Source organism: Schistocerca gregaria, chromosome 4, assembly GCF_023897955.1.
Source record: "Schistocerca gregaria isolate iqSchGreg1 chromosome 4, iqSchGreg1.2, whole genome shotgun sequence".
Classification (NCBI taxonomy): domain Eukaryota; kingdom Metazoa; phylum Arthropoda; class Insecta; order Orthoptera; family Acrididae; genus Schistocerca; species Schistocerca gregaria.
Genome location: NC_064923.1, coordinates 617713294 through 617736294, shown reverse-complemented (window position 1 = coordinate 617736294; position 23001 = coordinate 617713294). Strand labels below are relative to the sequence as shown.

The following is a 23001-nucleotide window of genomic DNA, read 5'->3' as shown; positions in this document are numbered from 1 at the left end:
TGTGTACAACTGACTTGTAAATGTGTTCACATGGAGCAGTTAAAATCCCCAGTGTTTTGAAGAGATCTTTACAATGAGCTCAGCTAGCATGTTTGGTTATTACTCTTATGACTCTTTTCTGGAGTTTGAAAATTGTGTTCAAATTTTATGCATTTGTTCCCCAAAACAGAATGCCATAGCTACGAATTCAGTGTATATATGAATAATATTTAACTAAAAGAGACTGCATGTTACACACTGATGATGGGATTCTAAGAGCATAACATGCTGATAACATTCTGTTTTCAAGTACCTTTGTGTGTTCCCACCACTTAATCTGAGAATCAATCTTCATTACTAGAAATATTGCACTTTTACACAGTCTATAGAGGTGCCATCTACATTTAATTTTATATTGTCATTTTTCCTACACAAACTGAAATTCATGGCATTAGTTTTCCTTATGTTCAGTGTCACATTGTTGCTTACTGACCAATCATAAACTTCCTTAAGAGTTACATTTGCTTTCTCAGCAACGAGTTCTCTTGTTCTCTCAGTGACTATAACATTGGTGTCATCAGCAAAGAGAATTTTTTCACCATGAGTAACACTACTTATGTGGAAATTACATTTTGTTTGTGCTGATGGAGAAAGTGTAGGGTAATGCATAACATTAAACCATTTTTCCTTTTAGATTCTAACTCATTTTTGGATTTTGTGAGAAATAAAGTGAAATTTTAGCAGAACTTTTTTAAAATGTTTCCATAATGTTCTTTGTCATCTGACTGTGTGCTGTACTATGATAAATCATCAGTAACAGCATTTGAATTTGTTCCTCCTCTTAAACACAGTTCATATAATACACAAAAATACTATTTTCAACTTAATACAATTATTTTGTACTAATCACACAATATTTTCATTGATGATTTCTTCTATACACACAGTTATATCTTCATAACATTAACAATCTTATTTGAGTTTTGAACTGCTTGTTTATGCCATTTGGAATTCTTATGCATTTTTGCAGATTCATGACACTTTTTGGAATTGTTTAATGGTTGGTTTATGAAGGTCCCATAGTGTTTGCAATGTGTTAAAATTCATGATGGCTGAAAAAATACACGTAATTTATAAAGCAATCCTTTACTTGATTATGGATAAACTAACCATGGTTATAATTACAGCCAACCTAATCACCATGTTCTTTTTAAGCCGTTAGCATCATCCTTGGAAATTTAATTTTTGCAGGTTTCTGTGCAAACAATAAAAGGTTTTACTTTAGGGAATCATCAACCTCTTTTTTTAACATAATGTCTGACATTAAAATACTGACAAGGAGAACATTACCCTTATCAAAGCACTTGAACTGAGGAGAGATACTGACTAGATTTCTGTTTTCTTCATCAGTTCAATTACTGGAATATTTAGGAGAGATACCTGAGTTTTGGTCTTGTGATATTTCATCACATGTACTGATAGTATACTTTCTGATTCTCTCACATTTTTGGGTTTTGTTTGTCTGTGAACTACAAACCCCTTACAAATATCAGTTTTTTTAACTCTGGTAAGTATACTTCTAAACCTCAGAATGCACAAAATACAAAGCAAACCATATTAATGCATCACTGGTCGCTTCTTTTCATTTTTAACTATGCAAAAACTGAGAAGCAGCTTTATTCACTGCAGACAACACTATTGTCTGATACCAGCAGATGGGTTTCAAGGCAACACATCATAGCGACACTGATGCTCAAATGTGGGGCTTATTTGCAATAAAGGTTATGACATTAATTAGATGAAGGCTGTTTGTGACAAAACATGCTGACTGCATCCAGCTATTATGCTCTTCCTCCTTTTTCGTGTTTTTTCCAAATAGTTTCAGTAGTTTTCTCTTTACAACATACAAACAGCACCAAAATCTTGAAGTAACTCAGTACTTACCTGACTTAACTTTATTATACATTACATTCTTTTGGTTAATTGTAACTCATAAGTGTAATTGCTTACCTAAGAACTGTGGTAATTATGACTACTAGTAATTTTAGATTTCAGTGTCATTGGTCATTTGTAAACAGAAACCCAATTAGTAACATTCACATTAAGCAGACAAACAATGCATATAAATGAGCGAAGCATGTATACGGCTTAGGTTGGAAATATTTTAGACATTTAATTCTGGAGTAATTATCGTTCTCATCAGAACATTGTAACTAAAGTAGAGTGCCATATTTTATCAAACTAGACAGCATAATTCAACAATATGGTGAAAGGGTAAGTTCCTACTCATCATGTAGTGGAAATGCTAAGTCAGAGACAGCCATAACAAAAAGACTGACACAAGTATCACTTTCAACCAGTGAAGCCTCAGTCAAAATTAGATAGTAAACACACACAAAAACACACATGCAAACACAACTCACATGCATATGAGTTTGTGTGTGTGTATGTATGTTTTGTCATCTTAATTTTGATGAAGGCCTTACAGGCCGAAATGCAAACACAATTCACACACATAAGCATTTGTGTGTGCATGTATGTGTGTGTGTGTGTGTGTGTGTATGTGTATGTGTGTGTGTGTGTGTGTGTGTGTGTGTGTGTGTGTGTGTGTGTGTTTGTGTGTGTGTGTGTGTGTCTCTGCCTCTGTGTGTGTCTTACTGGTCATGAGCTATATTTGTGGCTGTCTTTTTGTTGTGCCTATCTGTGACTCAGCATCTCTGCTGTATGGTATGTAGCAACTTTCTTTTTCACAGTATTGTTACATTACATTCTAGATTTTGCATTGTTTGATTTTTGCCAGATAGCATAATTCAATAGAAGTTATTGTTGTATCTAAAGGTCCTAGTTGAAACAAATATTTCTCCATTATTAAGTTAATCAGAAATATAAATTTCTAATTGTGACAACAGCAGATAATTGTAGCTCTAATTATTTTAACCTTGTAAAAGGGAGGCTGCTGGAAGCCATTTTAGCCAGCCTGCAGAAGGTTATGGTATGTAAGATCTATGTCTGCTGATACAGAGAAATGTGGAATAGATGGAACAGCACTAATTATATCTTGCACAGTGTTTCAACTTTTATCTATAGTTCACATTTGGTAGATTATTCTGTAATTTTCTGACTGTTTTCAATGACTAACTGAACAGGGAATATGTAATTGTTATTATTATTGTGGACTGTATGAAACTTCAGTATTGATCACTGTGATAATAGATGCAGAATGTCAACAGTGTATGATAAAGCAGGTTGACACATACTATTTTACTATACATGGAGACGTCATTTCATGTACTAAGACCTACATAAAATTTTCACTAACTTTCTTTTCAAAATTGTGTTCTTAAATTTTCCACCTTAAGCGCATAGTGTGCAAATCATCAGAATTGAAGAAACAAATTCCACCCACAATACTTTATTATTCCTATCAGTCAGTCTGTTGTCCTGGTTGCAATGAGCTAATTAATTTTACCAAAAATGGTGTCCATCAAAACCTTTTGCAATTATAAAATTTTGTTTATTGAGCCTTAGGAAAATCTTATGAGTTAACAGGTACATTCGGATGGGAAGGTCACTTCCAAATTAAAGATCCATTGTAGCCTTTTCAGTGAATTATTTACATTAACCAAAACTTAAATAGTTAAAAAGACATTTTTAATTTGGGATTCTGTCTGCTCCAAACTTCCAGAGCCATGGCGGAAAGTGTAAACTGCGAGTGTGTTAGCTCTACAAATATAAACGTAAATTGAACGAAAAATGTACGACATACGTAAAAATCAGTGAATAGTGCAATCTTAAATGCATTGGGCGTGATATTATAACTCGTGTCCGGAAATTCGGTATAGAAATAGTGAACTACTGGTATGTATATGAAGCCAAATGAAATGGCTCACGAGTGTGATGTGAGCAATCTTCTACCACACGGAAATACAGACATTGAAAGTAAAAATATACCATGTAAAAATATGTAACAGATATTGAATATTTAAAAGAGTCTATCATAAGTATGCAAGCAGCGATTAACACTTTAAGGAAGGATCTAACGAAACTTCGAAATGATCTAACGAAACTTCGAAATGAAAATACTGAACTGTTAGGTAATCAGAAATCGAGTGCACCAATCAAAACAAAACCCACAAAAACTGTAAAAAGTGAGAAAGAGAAGCAGATTGGATCAGAAGCAAAAATACTACAGCGAAGGACCCAAGTGCTTGTGTTATGAAGTGCCCTTATAACACCAACAGCGTTAATACAAACAAAAACTGTAAAGAAAGCGGTCGATCAGTGCTGCAAAAAATGATACACAGTGAAAACAAGAGACAGAACGTGTTAATTCTTTCTGACAGTCATGGTCGTCACTGATCAGTTCACAAAATCAAAAATACTACATCTCTTCTGTAATAAAATCTAACACAGTTGAAGGACGTAGTTGGTAACATAGACAAAAGAATATACGAAAAATGACAGTGTCATCATTTCAGGTAGACAAATGACAACCTAAAGAAATTTCAGGATTTCAAAATCGCCTTAACAGATTCTCTTCATAAGACAATCCACAAAAAAGTTATCACATGCACAGTTCCGTACAGATACGATGTACCAAAACTGAACAACAGAATCTATGCTGGAAACGAATTCTCAATGAGGAATGCAAAAAATTATGAGCATTTAATGTTAATGGACGTTAATACATTCCTCAGTGGAAACTATCATACAAAGCATTGACTTTACTTGCAAATGGAAGGCAAAGATAAATTATGTAGACATTTACAGCTAGCAGTAGGTGCCAACTGGCAAATACCAGCTCTACATATATTCAATATGAAGAACTTTCAGCAAATATGACACAAAAAACACAAGAAAACACGGCAGCAAAAACGGACTTATCCCACTCGATAGTTATGAAAGATAAACGAGGATTCGCAAAAAAAGAGCTGTACTACACTGTGGCTGGAATACAGGATAAATGGAATGGTACTGGTGGAGATACAAGAAGAAGAGAGATACATCACTAGAACTCAGGACATGAGGAATGTGAGAGAAACTGGTATGACCAACAGAACAGTATATCCTTGAAGTTGTAGGGGTGCAAATATTTAATTTGAATAAATAGAATAAAACGAAGGAGTACAAAAGAGTTAAGGAAAGAAGTACACTCCTGGAAACGGAAAAAAGAACACATTGACACCGGTGTGTCAGACCCACCATACTTGCTCCGGACACTGCGAGAGGGCTGTACAAGCAATGATCACACGCATGGCACAGCGGACACACCAGGAACCGCGGTGTTGGCCGTCGAATGGCGCTAGCTGCGCAGCATTTGTGCACCGCCGCCGTTAGTGTCAGCCAGTTTGCCGTGGCATACGGAGCTCCATCGCAGTCTTTAACACTGGTAGCATGCCGCGACAGCGTGGACGTGAACTGTATGTGCAGTTGACGGACTTTGAGCGAGGGCGTATAGTGGGCATGCGGGAGGCCGGGTGGACGTACCGCCGAATTGCTCAACACGTGGGGCTTGAGGTCTCCACAGTACATCGATGTTGTCGCCAGTGGTCGGCGGAAGGTGCACGTGCCCGTCGACCTGGGACCGGACCGCAGCTACGCACGGATGCACGCCAAGACCGTAGGATCCTACACAGTGCCGTAGGGGACCGCACCGCCACTTCCCAGCAAATTAGGGACACTGTTGCTCCTGGGGTATCGGCGAGGACCATTCGCAACCGTCTCCATGAAGCTGGGCTACGGTCCCGCACACCGTTAGGCCGTCTTCCGCTCACGCCCCAACATCATGCAGCCCGCCTCCAGTGGTGTCGCGACAGGCGTGAATGGAGGGACGAATGGAGACGTGTCGTCTTCAGCGATGAGAGTCGCTTCTGCCTTGGTGACAATGATGGTCGTATGCGTGTTTGGCGCCGTGCAGGTGAGCGCCACAATCAGGACTGCATACGACCGAGGCACACAGGGCCAACACCCGGCATCATGGTGTGGGGAGCGATCTCCTACACTGGCCGTACACCTCTGGTGATCGTCGAGGGGACACTGAATAGTGCACGGTACATCCAAACCGTCATCGAACCCATCGTTCTACCAATCCTAGACCGGCAAGGGAACTTGCTGTTCCAACAGGACAATGCACGTCCGCATGTATCCCGTGCCACCCAATGTGCTCTAGAGGGTGTAAGTCAACTACCCTGGCCAGCAAGATCTCCGGATCTGTCCCCCATTGAGCATGTTTGGGACTGGATGAAGCGTCGTCTCACGCGGTCTGCACGTCCAGCACGAACGCTGGTCCAACTGCGGCGCCAGGTGGAAATGGCATGGCAAGCCGTTCCACAGGACTACATCCAGCATCTCTACGATCGTCTCCATGGGAGAATAGCAGCCTGCATTGCTGCGAAAGGTGGATATACACTGTACTAGTGCCGACATTGTGCATGCTCTGTTGCCTGTGTCTATGTGCCTGTGGTTCTGTCAGTGTGATCATGTGATGTATCTGACTCCAGGAATGTGTCAATAAAGTTTCCCCTTCCTGGGACAATGAATTCACGGTGTTCTTATTTCAATTTCCAGGAGTGTATTTTGGTGCTAAATAGGTAGTGAAAGAGAAATGCATAGATATTGAGGAAAAGCAGGAAGGATTAATGGAAGGAGGTGACTGAATAGGTAGTTACAGGAGCTAGAGAATGTGGTACTGTTGTGAAGAAAACAACAAAAATGGGAGGAATGAGATGCAGCTAAGCTGGAAGAAATAATGGGAAACCGGTTCTTACAGTTTGAGAAAGAGAAAAAGTGAGCAAACTAATCAGATGACAAAACTAAATAGAAGCGAGGACAAAATGTAGGATAATATGAGTGAATTATTCATAATTAGAAGAGATAGTGGGACCATTTATTAATAATTGGCGTTTAACTTACAGTTGGCCTGTAGGTTAAGAAATGTGAGATTTGAAAAATGTGCTACCAGTACCATCTAATTACAAGTTACCAACAAACATCATCACCTTTTGGTGCACTTCATTTGGTGACCAAGATAGGAGGAATAAAGGAAAATTTATACTACCCTGAAGTTACTAGGAAGCAAAAGGAAAGACCAACTCCTTTGCATGTAAAATTGGTAAAAGCACTTCTCCTCTTAAAACTGTAATCACTTGTGAAATCACATTGCAAGAGGTATAGTAGTGCATGGGAAATAAATAAATTGAAGGGGTCGGGGAAATATAGTCATAAGCCACATCAAACTAGTTTTGAGGTCCAGCGAGTTTAAAGTTCCAAGGAGGTCTGAAAATGTGTAATACAAAATAGAAACCTTATTTCTACTGCAAACACTTGCTTCATACTTGTGAAGCATGTTGTTAAATAGTCAACTCTCTGCATGCTATAAAGTATTAATTTTAGAATGATTCTAATTAAGATGTAGCCAACGGTGGCTTATGACTATAACTCCAAAAAAAATTGTTTAAGGCATAAAATATGAATTTGTAAGGATTTCTTTTAACTACTCGTACACAGCAAGCAGAATATACAATTTTTACACGTTAATATATGCATGTCAGGTTTCTGAGAAGTATAAATAACTTTTTCATTGATACAATTACACCAAGGATGTTTCTCTACCTTGTTATTGTACATGTTATTTCCAGCAAATGACCAAAAGAAATCTTGATTTGCTGCAGGTATGTATGGCATAAGAGAGTACATCATCAATTTTTTCTGGTTAATTTGTAGTGGCTTTCAGTACTTTATTGACAACTGATATGGATATGGTTGAACTAGCCTTCCTCTCTTTTTGACACAAATATCCACTGACATGAAAGCTCATATGTTTGAATAAGAGTGCTTTACACTTAACTTGAAGGGATCTTCACACTCAAACTTAAATTGAGTAACTTCACAGAAATGGTGGGGATCCCCAGACGTGGATTCTGTACATTTTGAGATCAATGTCTTCAGGCTTTCCAGACTTCTGAATTCGTCTCTTTCCATTTTAGTTACAATGAAATGTTTTGGACTTGCAGATTTTATTACTACTGCCCACTCATCTGGAGTGTACACTATTGGACGTCTGTTTCTTGCATACCGTACAATGCGACCAAAATCACGACTGCAAGGTAGCATAGTGAGACCTACCACAGGGAAGTAATGCTGGAGAGAATCAAATCTTTTGGTAGCAACAAGAGACCTCTCCAAAGCAATAATAGTCGAATTCTTTGCCTGACCCTTGCAGTTGTCTGTGATTGTGTGAAGATGTTTTGTCTGAGGATTTGTTATCTCCAAGTACTTCAATAAGCAGCTCCCAACCTCATCTGAACCCCGTCCTCCATCTTTCTCTCTCCACAGAACCATATAACCCTTATTTGGTCCACAGTCGTGGATACCACAGATGTATGTCCATATTTTCCTCTTGCAAAATACTGGACCAACTGTTAGTTTAGGTGTGGGGAACATTTCAGGCATGTCCTTTGCCATCAAATGATGCTCTTTCGAATTTTCTTTAGCCAGAGTCCTCTGTCAGCCTTTTTCAGATGCAGTTCATATTGTTGTTTCTTTTCTAAGACATCTTCTACATATAATTCTGGGTTATTTATTGCAATTAGAAATCCATCACATTTTTAACAGGTGTCACTTTTTGGTAGTTTGAAGCCTATGTTAAATTCAGATTAAATTTCTCTGAATTTATGTTCAGATACTGCAGGAACCTGCTTTTCCTTGCAGTATTCTAAGTGTTTATCTCGAAATACGGAAGCAGTTCTGAGATCACAATCCAAATACCCTTTATTGGGGTTCTGTTGCCTACTGTAATGACTGTTATATTTCGGTATGGCGTTGAGAAATTCTCTAGCACTTTGCACAGCTTCATTTTGAAATTTATGTGGGTAGTTTCATCGTTTTCCTGAAAGAAAAATAAAGATGAGCTTATATCCTCTTTCTAATAGAGATATTTGTATAGTACTCAGTTTGAGTACATCCCTAACTTATAGTACACAGTAACATACAAACCTCTTCCATTTGTTTTGGCACTGCAAATCCCTGCTTCATTTGATGTTGCAAATTCCTCACTCTTCGTACATGTATCTGTAAGCCACTAACCCCTAGGAAAGCTTCCTTACAGATCGTGACTTCTGTTCTGCATACCCTCACATTATAAGAAAATGTAACATCCCTGGATGATATTTTCTTGGAAGTCTTTTTTGGATAGCTTTGAAAGAAATTATGACAAATATAACAAAATGAAATAAGTATACAAAATATTAAACCATTTGTATTTAAATAGTGAACAAACCTCTGCTTATTCGGTTCCATTTTCATACAGCTCATCAGGTAAGTATTCTGGGCATTAAAGTTTCCTATGTCCCAAAATGAATGAAAAATGTTTCCCTCCTCTCCAAGCAGTTTTGTGAAGCATTTATTTAAACAAGTACAGGGAGTTCTTAAAGTATCAACCTGAACAGTCTTGTAGGTTTTTAAAGACTTATACTGCTGACCAGCATTTCGTCGACGTTTCGCTTCATTTTTTTTCCACTGATCAATATTTCGCTTTCTTTTCTGTAAAGGCTTTGGTTTTTTGGGTTATTCTTCATTTATACTACTTATTTCAAGCTATAATATCGAGAGCAAAATAGTCTAAGAATTTGCGTAAGATATAGTCATAAGCCACACAAAACATTAAATTTCACTAAAATCACATTAATGAGAAAATATTTTTACACATCTTTTGCCTTTGAAACTACATTATTGCACCATTAAGCAGTAATATAAATGTGCCCATCAAGTTTCATCTTTAACGCACAGGATGGCTGTCAAATGCGTTGGCAATGTTGAGAGAAACACAGGAAATTAATCATCAGAAATAAACCGTTTTATGTACTTACCGAAACATCATCTGAGCTGCAACTGCTGGTCGATGGATGCCAAGATTCATAACTGTCAGGATCCAAAGGCTAAAGCTCTTCACTTCCACTACTGTGTGTGTCAAATATGCATTGAAGACCCGAAGACGATACAGACGTTCCTGATCCACCTGCCATTTTGGTGTGGCTTGTGACTATGTATCTTCTGAAACTACCACCAGATGGCACAGCATAGAACCGCACTCCGTCGTAGACTGTCATCTGTTGCAGTAATACAGAACTTTTTCAACACATTGTGAAGAAGACATTGTTAAGAATGCCGCAATATGAAAAACTCAATTTTGTAAAAGTTGTGGCTTATGACTATATCTCCCCAAGCCCTTCAATTGATTGATTAAATGATGAACGTGGGTAGTTACAAAATGAAATTTCCATTTCAGATTTACATACAGTGCAGATACTCCACTAACAGATAAGGAGTGGAATTCTTTTCAAACTAATATTTGGATTCGAGGGCCTGAAAGAACAAAAACAGAGGTAAGTAGTTATTGGAATTGTTATTTGCGTATTGAGGCAGTAAGTTTTTGAACAACAGAGTGAAATTTTAATTAATAGGAATAATGTCTTTATGCAGTGGATGTGAAAATCAGTTGTAAAGAAATTACGTTTTGTCTAGTAGAAGATGAAATGTGAATTGGATAGATTTGGGAACACTGCAGATAGAATGTAGAACAGAATACGAATTTTAAGTTGAGGGAGGAACTATAATTACACAGGCTGGAGGTATAACACAAGTATTAGGTTAAGAATGTTGAATGCATTATTCAGGAAGGAGAATAGGAGACAGTAAGAAGAATGATACAAAATACTCTAACAGTTTTCTTAAAAATACTACTTAGTTGATGACCAGAAACCAGTGATTTCTTGACTATTCCTCACGTTTCCCTATCATGATGCTTTCATTATTATTTTTACATTGACAATTTGTCACATTGTTTACAACTATGATAAATTGTCAGCACGTTTTTCTCCATAGGCTTCATAGCAATGAAGCTGTTGGGAACTTGTAAATGGAAGTATTGGACACAAAGTAATACCTGAATCTATTTGCTGATTAAAAAGAAATTACTATTAGTATCTGCAGTTCACAGTTGTTCTGACTTCTAACTGTGAAACTGATAAATGAGTTTGAAGTCTCAAACTTAGCTTTTTATTGCAGTGTTACATGCAATATTGGTAAATACTGTTTTCATAAAATGAATAGCATCAGCTTTTACTAATTTTGTGCTGCGTCATCAAAGTGAAAATAATATGAATATTCTTTGCACAAATTTCTGTTGATAGTGGATCTAAATCATGTATTGTGGAGAAGACAATGTTTACTGCACAGCAAGAGGCTGAATCAGACCATTCACACAACAGAACCACAAATCTTTCTTAACTAACGTTTAGTCTTTTTTGGCATTAAATATTGCAGTTTATTGTCTCAATATACAAAAGAAAAAGGTATAGGTAAAATTATGATCATATTCTTACAGCCATAAAGAAACTATAATTCAAGTTTTAAAACAGTGAACCCTCAAATGGAGTATACAAGGGATTAATTTAAATTGGTTAAGATGACAGTTGAAAAAGGTACACGAAAATCGGGTTCCAAGAAAAACGTAAAAAAGAATGAGTCTTTAGGTGATCGGTGCAAAAAAAGTATCATGGTTCGAATTGGAAAATGTTACTGCTGCGAAGTTAAAGCAAAAATTGCAAATGAAATCATTGCATCAAAATGCAGAGATAAAACTGTGGCAGATGTCAATTCAGTGTCATCCATATATAAATATTGCTATGACTTTTGTCTCATTTCAGCTACTAAAAACAGTAAAAGTAAAGAACTGTAGCCTTATTGGAAAAACAGCTGCAAAGTCTTGGTTGCAAAACTCAACAAACAGAACATTAACTCAATCTCAAGGACATATTGGTTACCAATAACATAAACAGAGGAAGAATTACTGTGGGAACCAGCACAAAGCTTGTAAATATAAAAGCAAGTGAATGAAATAGCTATAATGACAAACGTTATTGTACAAAAAATGTCACTCAAACATATGAGTCCTAATATTAATTGTAAACAACGGCAACATTGCACTGCAAATTTTTCACACGTGTCGCATTGTACACAAAAAAATGTGATTAAAATATCAGTCCATTGAACTCAAGTGTTCGAAAAGAATGAAAAGTCTTAATTTTAGCCGATAATCATGGACGGCAGATAACAGAAAAGTTGGCAGATACACAAACTAAGTGTCCAGGCATTTGTCAAGCCAGGAGCAGGTTTTGTATAAGTGACAAAAACACACGTGAAATCATGTGAAAAACTTGGCTGAAAAGACTGTGTCGTAATTTGTACAGATGTATATGATGTTGCCAGATATAAACATAGTGAAGTCATCACTGTTCTTGAAAGTGTGCTATCCAAATTAGGCAGCACTAGTGTAGCTGTCGTAAATTCAGTTTAAGATTAGCCTAAAGGATTTATTGGTGGCCAACTCCTTCCACTCCACTGATGAATATATATAAAGTACAATCCAACTTCTGCACCATTTCAGTGCAGTAATGTGTTCATTGTAAATAAGTATTATAGTAGTTGTGTTACGTGTTTGTTACCTTATAAATAAATAAAATACATGATTGTTACCTTATAAATAAATAAAAAACTTTTTTATTTTAAATTCAGTGCATTAGTATTTGTAAAATGACTTTCATATAGCATTCATTAAAAAATGATGATCATTCCACTTGGGACCTGAGGAATGGTTAATAGCTTATTTGTTTTAGTTGTAAATATTTGTCATGTATTGTTTATTTCTGACATGTTCCACATCCTGGAGGACCTCCTCACTATGGATCAATTGGAATGAAAGTAAATCTAATCTAATCTAATTTAATCAACCACACAGAGAATCTGAGTAAATTTGGTGTAAGGAGAACAGTTCATGACCATAACATATGAAGTGGACATACAATTAATATGCCATATGCTAGGCTCGCAAAGACACATAACAGCTACAAACATCTTGGTCCTGTCTACTTCAACATATTATCTCAAAATACCTACACAGTTCCAGTAAATAAATTTAAATCTAGCATTTTGAGATGGATCAAAACTAAAGTAATTTACTCTGCTCAAGAGTTCCTTGAGTATGTGACAAATGACCCACTTTCCTTATGAGAATGAACTATAAATTAACTGCAAACTATACACATGCCACACGGTTCAACTTTTTTATTACTGTCGTGTACCTATTGTTAATTATCTGTTTGATTATTTATATTTCATTCACTGAACAATGTAGCTCATTTATCTTTTATTCATCTATGAGGAAGCTTTTTGTCATTATTGATATTTGCACAAATATGTATTGTATCCTCCTGGATTATTATATTGCAATTAACAATGTTTGTTATGTCGAAATTTATATTTTATTATTGTTATTTTTATTATGTTAACATGACAACACCAATTGCATGTAAATATGCGCAATGGTGGAATGAAACATTCGTATTCATTTGTGAGATATGACCTACCTCCTTGGTCATGTGTAAATAAATAAATAGGAAGAGTAAACAAAGAGATAGATGAAGTATGCAAAAAATTTCTGTATGTGAACTTAATAAATATAAGCACATTAGACAGATCCATACATACCAGCCATGGCCTTTATTTAAATCATATTGGAAAACAATTTCTGGTTGAAGAAATCTGTCATTTAGCAAATTTGAGTCACAACAAGCGTATTATAGAAGCAGTCCAAAGTACCTCCGACAAATGGGTCATAAAGAAAGATGGCGATGTCTTATAAAAAGGCAAAAGACATCTTTCAGGAAGTAGACTGTATCACAAAAATGTTATGCAAAATTAAGTTGCAAATACAAACTGAAGATTGTACACCGGAATGTACAGTCATTTACAAACAAAGCTGATGAAATAAATACCTACTCATTAGTAGTGAATGGAAAGACGATTCACTTTTCAGTTTTTGTGAGCATTAGTTACAAAATCAGTATTTTCAGTACTTTAAAATATCGCATTTTTATCTTAGAACTACATTTGTAGAATAGGATCAAAACATGGGGGAACTTGTATACATATAAAAGAAAATGTAGACTATAAGAGTCTGTTTGCAAACTAGGTTGCCCAAGACACTTTGAAATTTCAGCTGATGAGTTAATGTACAAAAAAAACATTGTTTTATGTATGAATAGATCTCATGTTAGCAACGTAAGTGTTTTTTTCAAAAAACTAGACCTTGATTTAAACAAATTCAAGGTAACTTGGAAAACAGTGGTATTGTGTGGAGATTTTAATATCGACTTTTCTGAGCCATAGCCCTCACAGGGAAAAATTCTAAAATATTATAAAAGCCTACAATATTGGTCTGACTGTTAGCTCTCCAACACATGTAAGAAAAACTAGTGTTACTCTCCCTTTATCAGGTATGTGTAAACATGGACAAGTGCACATCAGAAAACTTTGATACTGGCTATAGTGACCACCTTTCGCAATTACTAACCATACCTGTAAATCACATTTCGACTAGTGTACAAAATATTATCCATAAAAGAATATATAGTCAGATGAATATTGAATACTTCCAGTATCTAAGCAGAGAACAATGTAGGAGAGAAGTATTTGATACCTCTACTACCAATGGAAAGATGGAAATTTTTTTAACATTTTCAAGCATAACTTCGACATAACTTTACCACAAAGGAAATTGATTTTCAGAAGCACAGATAGATTCAAAAACTGGACTACATTAGGCATCAGAGTATCATGTAAAAGTCAGTGGGAACTTTTTCTGCAGTCAAAAACTGACTGCAGTCCAGAATTTCTTAATCATTTCAAAAATATAGTTAGTTTTGAAATGTGTCATAAAAGAGACACAAATGAAGGAAAATGGCAAATACACTCCTGGAAATTGAAATAAGAACACCGTGAATTCATTGTCCCAGGAAGGGGAAACTTTATTGACACATTCCTGGGGTCAGATACATCACATGATCACACTGACAGAACCACAGGCACATAGACACAGGCAACAGAGTATGCACAATGTCGGCACTAGTACAGTGTATATCCACCTTTCGCAGCAATGCAGGCTGCTATTCTCCCATGGAGACGATCGTAGAGATGCTGGATGTAGTCCTGTGGAACGGCTTGCCATGCCATTTCCACCTGGCGCCTCAGTTGGACCAGCGTTCGTGCTGGACGTGCAGACCGCGTGAGACGACGCTTCATCCAGTCCCAAACATGCTCAATGGGGGACAGATCCGGAGATCTTGCTGGCCAGGGTAGTTGACTTACACCTTCTAGAGCACGTTGGGTGGCACGGGATACATGCGGACGTGCATTGTCCTGTTGGAACAGCAAGTTCCCTTGCCGGTCTAGGAATGGTAGAACGATGGGTTCGATGACGGTTTGGATGTACCTTGCACTATTCAGTGTCCCCTCGACGATCACCAGAGGTGTACGGCCAGTGTAGGAGATCGCTCCCCACACCATGATGCCGGGTGTTGGCCCTGTGTGCCTCGGTCGTATGCAGTCCTGATTGTGAAACTCACCTGAACGGCGCCAAACACGCATACGACCATCATTGGCACCAAGGCAGAAGCGACTCTCATCGCTGAAGACGACACGTCTCCATTCGTCCCTCCATTCACGCCTGTCGCGACACCACTGGAGGCGGGCTGCACGATGTTGGGGCGTGAGAGGAAGAAGGCCTAACGGTGTACGGGACCGTAGCCCAGCTTCATGGAGACGGTTGCGAATGGTCCTCGCCGATACCCCAGGAGCAACAGTGTCCCTAATTTGCTGGGAAGTGGCGGTGCGGTCCCCTACGGCACTGTGTAGGATCCTACAGTCTTGGCGTGCATCCGTGCATCGCTGCGGTCCGGTTCCAGGGCGACGGGCACGTGCACCTTCCGCCTACCACTGGCGACAACATCGATGTACTGTGGAGACCTCACGCCCCACGTGTTGAGCAATTCGGCGGTACGTCCACCCGGCCTGCCGCATGCCCACTGTACGCCCTCGCTCAAAGTCCGTCAACTGCACATACGGTTCACGTCCACGCTGTCGCGGCATGCTACCAGTGTTAAAGACTGCGATGGAGCTCCGTATGCCATGGCAAACTGGCTGACACTGACGGCGGCGGTGCACAAATGCTGCGCAGCTAGCGCCATTCGACGGCCAATACCGCGGTTCCTGGTGTGTAAGCTGTGCCGTGCGTGTGATCATTGCTTGTACAGCCCTCTCACAGTGTCCGGAGCAAGTATGGTGGGTCTGACACACCGGTGTCAATGTGTTCTTTTTTCCATTTCCAGGAGTGTATAATAATAAGTCATCCACTAAATCTAAGTCCATGTGGAAAGTTGGGCAGGATTTTATGGGGAAGAAGATAACTTACAAAAATCTTGTGATATTGCACAATGACAAGAATGTCACTGACCATAGGGCAGTTGCAAACAGTTTCAGTTCTTATTATGCAACTGTTGCTGGAATATTAGTGAAGGAAAAATTTGGTAATGCACCTACTGCAACATTGAAAGAGCTTTTATCGATCGAAATAAGTAATATATCCTTGTTCCTCCGTTCAGTAGCCCCTACAGAGGTCCTAGATACATTAATTCACTGAAGAGTAATTATTCAAAGGGTATTGATGATATTCGAAAGTATATTGTAAAAATCACAGCAAGACACATACTCTCTCCTTTATTAGACATATGCAATTCATCCTTATCATGTGGTGTCTTCCCACAGTACCTGAAAATGGCAAAAGTAATACCTCTATATAGAAAAAAGTGACCAGCAATGTATGGTAACAATAGGCTTGTGTCACTACTGTCAGGGTTTTCGATAATTAGTGAAAAAGTGTTCCTTTCACAACTTACTACATTTTTCAAGAAGAATAATATTATTTAATGATGTCAACATGGCTTCAGACCTCAGCAATCAACTGAAACAGCCACTTTCAACCTAAAAAACTATGTATTAAATGTAGTGGACAACCACAGAAAAATTTCATGTTCATTCTTGTACCTAAACAAAGCTTTTGATGTTATTGATTATTCTGTGCTCCTGAGGATGCTTGAATGGTACGGTGTAAGAGGTGTGCCAAATCATTGGATTAAATCATATTTGGAATGTCACTCTCAAGTAACTTGAAATTAAGTACATGAAAGGAAATGAACTCCAAGTACACCTTTCAGAAACATATAGACTAGGGTAGGGGGTTCAACAGGGCTCTGTTTCAGGTCCCTTTCAATTTTTGATATACATCAATGATTTCCCATCACACATTAGGGATTCTGAACCAGTACTGTCTGCAGATGATACCAGCCTATTGATTGAAGGAAATGAAGAAGAAAATATTGCTGCATCTGTAAAAGTTATTACAAAAGAAGTGTCCGAATAGTTTAACAGAAACAGGCTAATAGCTAATGCCCAAAAAACAGTTGTCATGAAATTTCACACAGATCAAAATAAAAATGCACTACAACCTTTAATATGTATAGATAAACAAAACATTAGTCCTGACACTGAAACTAAATTTCTTGGTATTCATATCCAGGAAAATCTTAAAAGGAGCACTCATATCACATCCCTAAATTCAGAACTAGCACAAATGAGCCATGTAGTAAGGAATCTTTGCAAAAGTACTAGTGCACAAACATCTAGGGCTGTATACTTCGCTCATGTACATTCAATGCTGAAGTGTGGTCTCATTTTCTGGGGAAATGTACACCTTGCAATAACAGTTTTCAGGAAAAAAAGGCAATTGTATGAATAATGAAATAAGTGAGCAGCAGAAAACCATACAAACCTTTCTTTAAAGACCTAAAGTTATTACCTCTTCCCATAATTTAAATACTGGAAATAGTGATGAATGTCAAAAAAAGTGTACTGAGATAAGAAAAACTTTTTCCTTAAAACAAAAGTGTCCATGATTACAGTACCAAGTCAGACATTGACTTACAAGTTAGTCATTGTATCACCACATTATATCAAAACATTGTATATCATGCAGAAACAAAACTGTACAACAAATTACAAAACATATAAAATCTCTTCCTGAACTACATAGATTTAAAAAGCCTGTGAAAGTCTACCTTCTGAAAAACTGCTACTATTCAATCTTACAGTATCTTATGTAAGAAAAAAATGTAATTTGTGTCATTAATTCTTGAAATAAGTTGTAAATATACAGTATTTTTTAATTGTAATTATTAACTGTATAGATCCAATTTTCCATAAAAATATAAATAATGTGTGTTTGGTATTTGAAAAATCAATAGGTATGAAGGTTTTCTGTCCAATATCCTTGTGCAATACATGTACTGAAAAAGAGATTTATGTGGACAATAAATAAATAAATAGATTTCATCAACTAAGCTCAGATGAAATGAATTTTCTAGTACCAGCCATATCTAGCCTACATTTGAAAAGAGTTACTGTTACTAAACTCTTAAAATGATCACGATTCTCAAAGTGTGGTGAGAGCTGCCCATTTTAAATATACCTTGAGAACCTGACCACTGAAATATTTCATTACTTCTATTACACCATTATTAGTAAAAGTTTCTATTTTCTCAGATTTTCTACCATAGATTAAGACTGAGGTGATTACTATATAGTTTATTACATGGAAGTTAATGGATTATGCAAAAGGGACCATAGACTGAGCCACGAGGTACACCTTCACAGCTGAATTGAAAGTTCATAATTTTTTCATCGAGTTCTTATGGAAGTTCATGTATTAATTACAGTTTAGCTTATATGTGCCTGAAGATTCAGAGATGGATTCCCAATACAATAATACCTTAGTCTTTTTGGAAGTAACCTACAGTTTACCGCAGTGAATGCTTTTTTCAGGTCTGAAACATAGCTGCGATCTACATTCTCTGGTCAAATAGACAGTAAACTTCATGGAATAAGTGTATAACTGTTGTGGTTGTACTTAGCTCTTTTCTGAGGCCCTACTGATAATTTATAAGCAGTTTGTGTTTAGTGAAAAGGCATTTAGATGGGACAAGATTATACTTTCAAATACTTCTGTTAGTTTTATTTCTTGTGAGATAAGTTAGTCAAACAGAATGAGAAGTATGAGCAAAGAAGAGAATATAGTGTTACAAGGATTTAATTAAACAATAATAAATGGAAAGGTGAGAGTAAAGCGAGAGAGACGAAATGTAGAGTATTAGACTGAGGTAGATGATGAGCTAGGGATATAGTGATGGGGGAGAAAGAACAAGATGAAAGAGCAAACACGAATTGGGGGGAAGGGAGAAGCAAAGGAATGGTCTGGGACTGTTGAACACGTAAGTAAATAATTTTTAATAATAGTGAAATCATCTCACCATGTTGTACGGAAAGAGAAAAAGGTGTGTGGAGAGGAAGGAGGGGAGGGAATATTGGGTTACTCCTGACAGAGGCTAAATCTAGATTCCAGGCATAATCTATTTATTTACTAATATATTTGTGTACCATAGATCGAGTATATAAGATAACTGTATGGATGTAGAACAAGTCACAATCATACATGAGAACAGTAGCCCATTTAAAGATGCTAATAGATACAAATTGGAGTATGTGTAAAGGAACAAAATATGTTAACAATTAAAAGTTTAGGCATTTCCTGAACGAATGCAGAGGTATAAGACAATACAATAGCAAATTACAGTTTTTACATTTGGTGTCACCAGCAGACACCACACTTGCTAGGTGGTAGCCTTTAAATCGGCCGCGGTCCGGTAGTATACGTTGGACCCGCATGTCGCCACTATCAATGATTGCAGACCGAGCGCCGCCACACGGAAGGTCTAGAGAGACTTCCTAGCACTCGCTCCAGTTGTACAGCTGACTTTGCTAGCGATGGTTCACTGACAAATTACGCTCTCATTTTCCGAGACGATAGTTAGCATAGCCTTCAGCTACGTTATTTGCTACGACCTAGCAAGGCGCCATGATCAGTTTCTATTGATATTGTAAATCATGTACCGTCAAGAACGACGTTCGTCATTAATGTATTAAAGTTAAGTATTCCACCAGCTACGTCCGTTTTTCTCAGTTCTAATTCCCTTGTCATGTTCCAGACCTCAGGCCAGCCTGTGTGAGCTAAAATGCATACATTTCGGCCTCCTTTAGCAAAATGGTGTTGGCTCTCCTGCCAACCACAACATTCCATATTAAGTTATAACTTTTCTACAAGTCAAATACGTTGTTATTCTGACGTAGGTCATCATGTTCGGTTACAAGGTGGTAACAGCAAATACTACAAGTCAATGTGCAATATCTGACTTACAATATACAAGTGTTTATGTCAAAGAACTCATCGGAGAGTAAATTGAGTGTTCCATAGGATATTCTTTTAGTTTACTTTTAAATACTGGTATGCCACTAGTAACATTTCTATGTCCATATGAAGTTCATTAACCACCTCTTTGCTTGAGTAGTGTAAACCCTTTTAGAACATGCTCAATTTTTTTCCATCAATACACAAGTTGTGTTTATTTATTTTTAATTTATTTATTTTGATTTTTAATTTATTTATTTTGATCCATCATCAACTATTACAAAAAGGTTTTTTTACAGTCTTCTGGATAAGTCAGAGCCTTACTAGAGTTACATATTATTGCCTGGCACTACTATCTATGCATTTTTTTTAAATTTATTTGAGAGAACAGTGTTATATATATGGACTATACAGAAATACAATTTGCTATGGCAATACACAGATTAAGTAATTTACACTTTGTGACACTGTTTTCAGATCTGAGATTCAAATATTTACAGCTTCTGATGCAGTCTAAGATCTGAGATTCATATATTTTTAGATAGATGGTCTTCCATCATACGAGCATACTAAATATAGAAACTCATCTATTGAATACACAGGATAGTTTAGGAGCCATAAGCTTAATTTCTTTTTAGCTCTGTAATGGCAAATTTGGAGATATTAGGATGGAAACAATCAGTAGTCTCATGCATGCATAGTGAGAGCTTTTCTCATACTGTGTTGTTTATCAGAGATATTGTGGGTTCTCTCTCTACATCTAGTGTTGTGATCCAGTATTCCTTTATTGAGTGTTTGGTTACTGCTTACTGCCATAATGATTATCTTGAGTATGTACAGGTTATGAACACTTAGTATTTTAAATTGTTTAAACAAATGTCTGCAGGGCTCCCTGGCTCATTTCTTTCTCATAATTCTAAATGTCTTCTTTTGTAGGATAAGTGCACTTATCATATTACCTTCACTGCTGGATACCCATACCTGTATCCTATTACTTAGATGGGATTCAGATATGCTAAATATATTTGCCTCAGAGTGGTAGTGTTACAAAAACATCTCAGTTTTCTTAGGGCATATACAGTAGTAGGCAACTTTTTGCAAATATCGTTTACGTGGTCAGACCAGTTTAACTCTGCTTTAAGTGTCAGGCCAAGAAATTTCGCCCAGTATTCTTTTTTAATGTATTCATCACCCACTAAAATTTGGGTTTCATGAGTTTTTTGCCTCCCAAGATAAAATTCAATATAAAGAGATGTATTTGTATTTAATTTCAGTCTATTTTTATTAAAATTTTGGAAAATTATGCCTGCTGCAGTATTGGATTCCACCTCCAGCTGTGAATAGCTTGGATTGTGGCATATTAACATGGTATCATCTGCATACAAGATTGCTGTAGCAGGGTTGATTGTAGACTGAATATCATTTACATAAATAATAAAAAGAAATGGTCCTAATATTGCCCCTGTGGAATACCAAAATTAATGTCAGGGGTATTTGATTTGCATAGTGCTAATAGATACAAACTGCTACCTATTTGTCTAGTAGTATCTATTCAGATTATGGGGTGTGCCTCGAATGCTGTAGTTCCACAGTTTTTTCCAACGATATGGTGAATCACCACAGTCCAATGCTTTTTGAGTGATATCTTCGATTAAACTGGATGCTGCTGTAATGGTTGATGGCCCCTTTGACAAACCCCTACTACCCCTTAGAAATCACTTTTTTGTTTAATAGAAAGTTCCATATTCTTATGTATATTACTTTCTCAAACATGTTGGGTATTACTGGAAGAACAGATATGGGGCGAAAGTTTTCTACTACATTTCTTTTTCCTTTCTTAAAAACAGACACAACATGATCTTGTGTCAGAGTCATGATAGTCACTGTTGGTTCTGTGCATGGGTAGATTCTTCACGAAAAAGGACTTAAGGGATAGGATACTTCACGAGGTCAGTGTTAATATTTGGTGTGTTTCAAAAGATCTCTGGATGAACGATTTCTACTCACTCCACTTAGAATTTGGAATGCTCTTTTCTGAGTGACAAATTCTTTATTGGCCATTGGTTGATTTCCCCAAAACATCATGCCATATGACAACAATGAATGAAAACAGCCAAAATAGTCAGCATTAAAAGCATCACTAATTGCAGTCACTGCTATAATATGTAGAGTTTAAGTTACTGAACTAAGTATTTTTCTCAAGTCCAAAATGTGGCACAATATTATTTATTGTTGATGTGGAGGCCTAACAATTTAGAATATATATATATATATATATATATATATATATATATATATATATATATATATATATATATATATATATATATATATATATATATATATATGTATGTATATTGTGATTGTTACAACTTAGACTTACGTCTTCCTGCACTTTCTGTGACCCATGGCAATGAATGTACTGTCTTTTTTTTAAAAAATTAAAGGCAGTCTATTGAAGGTGAACTAATTATTGAGATCGTAGAACACAAAGTTGGCAGATGTTGCAATGTCACGGTCAGGCATTTTTCAGCTAAAAGAGCTGTATCATCTGCAAAGGGAGTAAATTTGGTAGGGGCTTTTTTACAGTGTGGAAGATCATTAATAAAAACAACAAAGAGCAAGGGGCCCACTGCAGAACCCTGTGGCACTCCAATACTTACTATTCCCCAAGTATTTGAGGCTATTGTGCAATTCCATGATTAAGTGATACCCTCTGCCTTTATTAGTTATGTACAATCGAGCCCACATTACCATTGTGGCACTTAAACCATAACAGACAGCTTTTGACAGGAGGATTTTATGGTTCACACCGTCGAATGCCATGGTTA

The 23001-nt window shown here is 36.9% G+C and overlaps 1 protein-coding gene across 1 annotated transcript in view; it reads left to right on the top strand.

Annotated features, from left to right (window-relative positions):
- Positions 1–23001, top strand: part of LOC126267837 (plasma membrane calcium-transporting ATPase 1-like) — a 97907-nt gene that overhangs the window by 50862 nt on the left and 24044 nt on the right. Inside the window, exon 5 of the mRNA XM_049973142.1 lies at positions 10265–10361. Coding sequence (XP_049829099.1) covers positions 10265–10361 — 97 coding nt within the window. The remainder of the gene's footprint in view (positions 1–10264; positions 10362–23001) is intronic.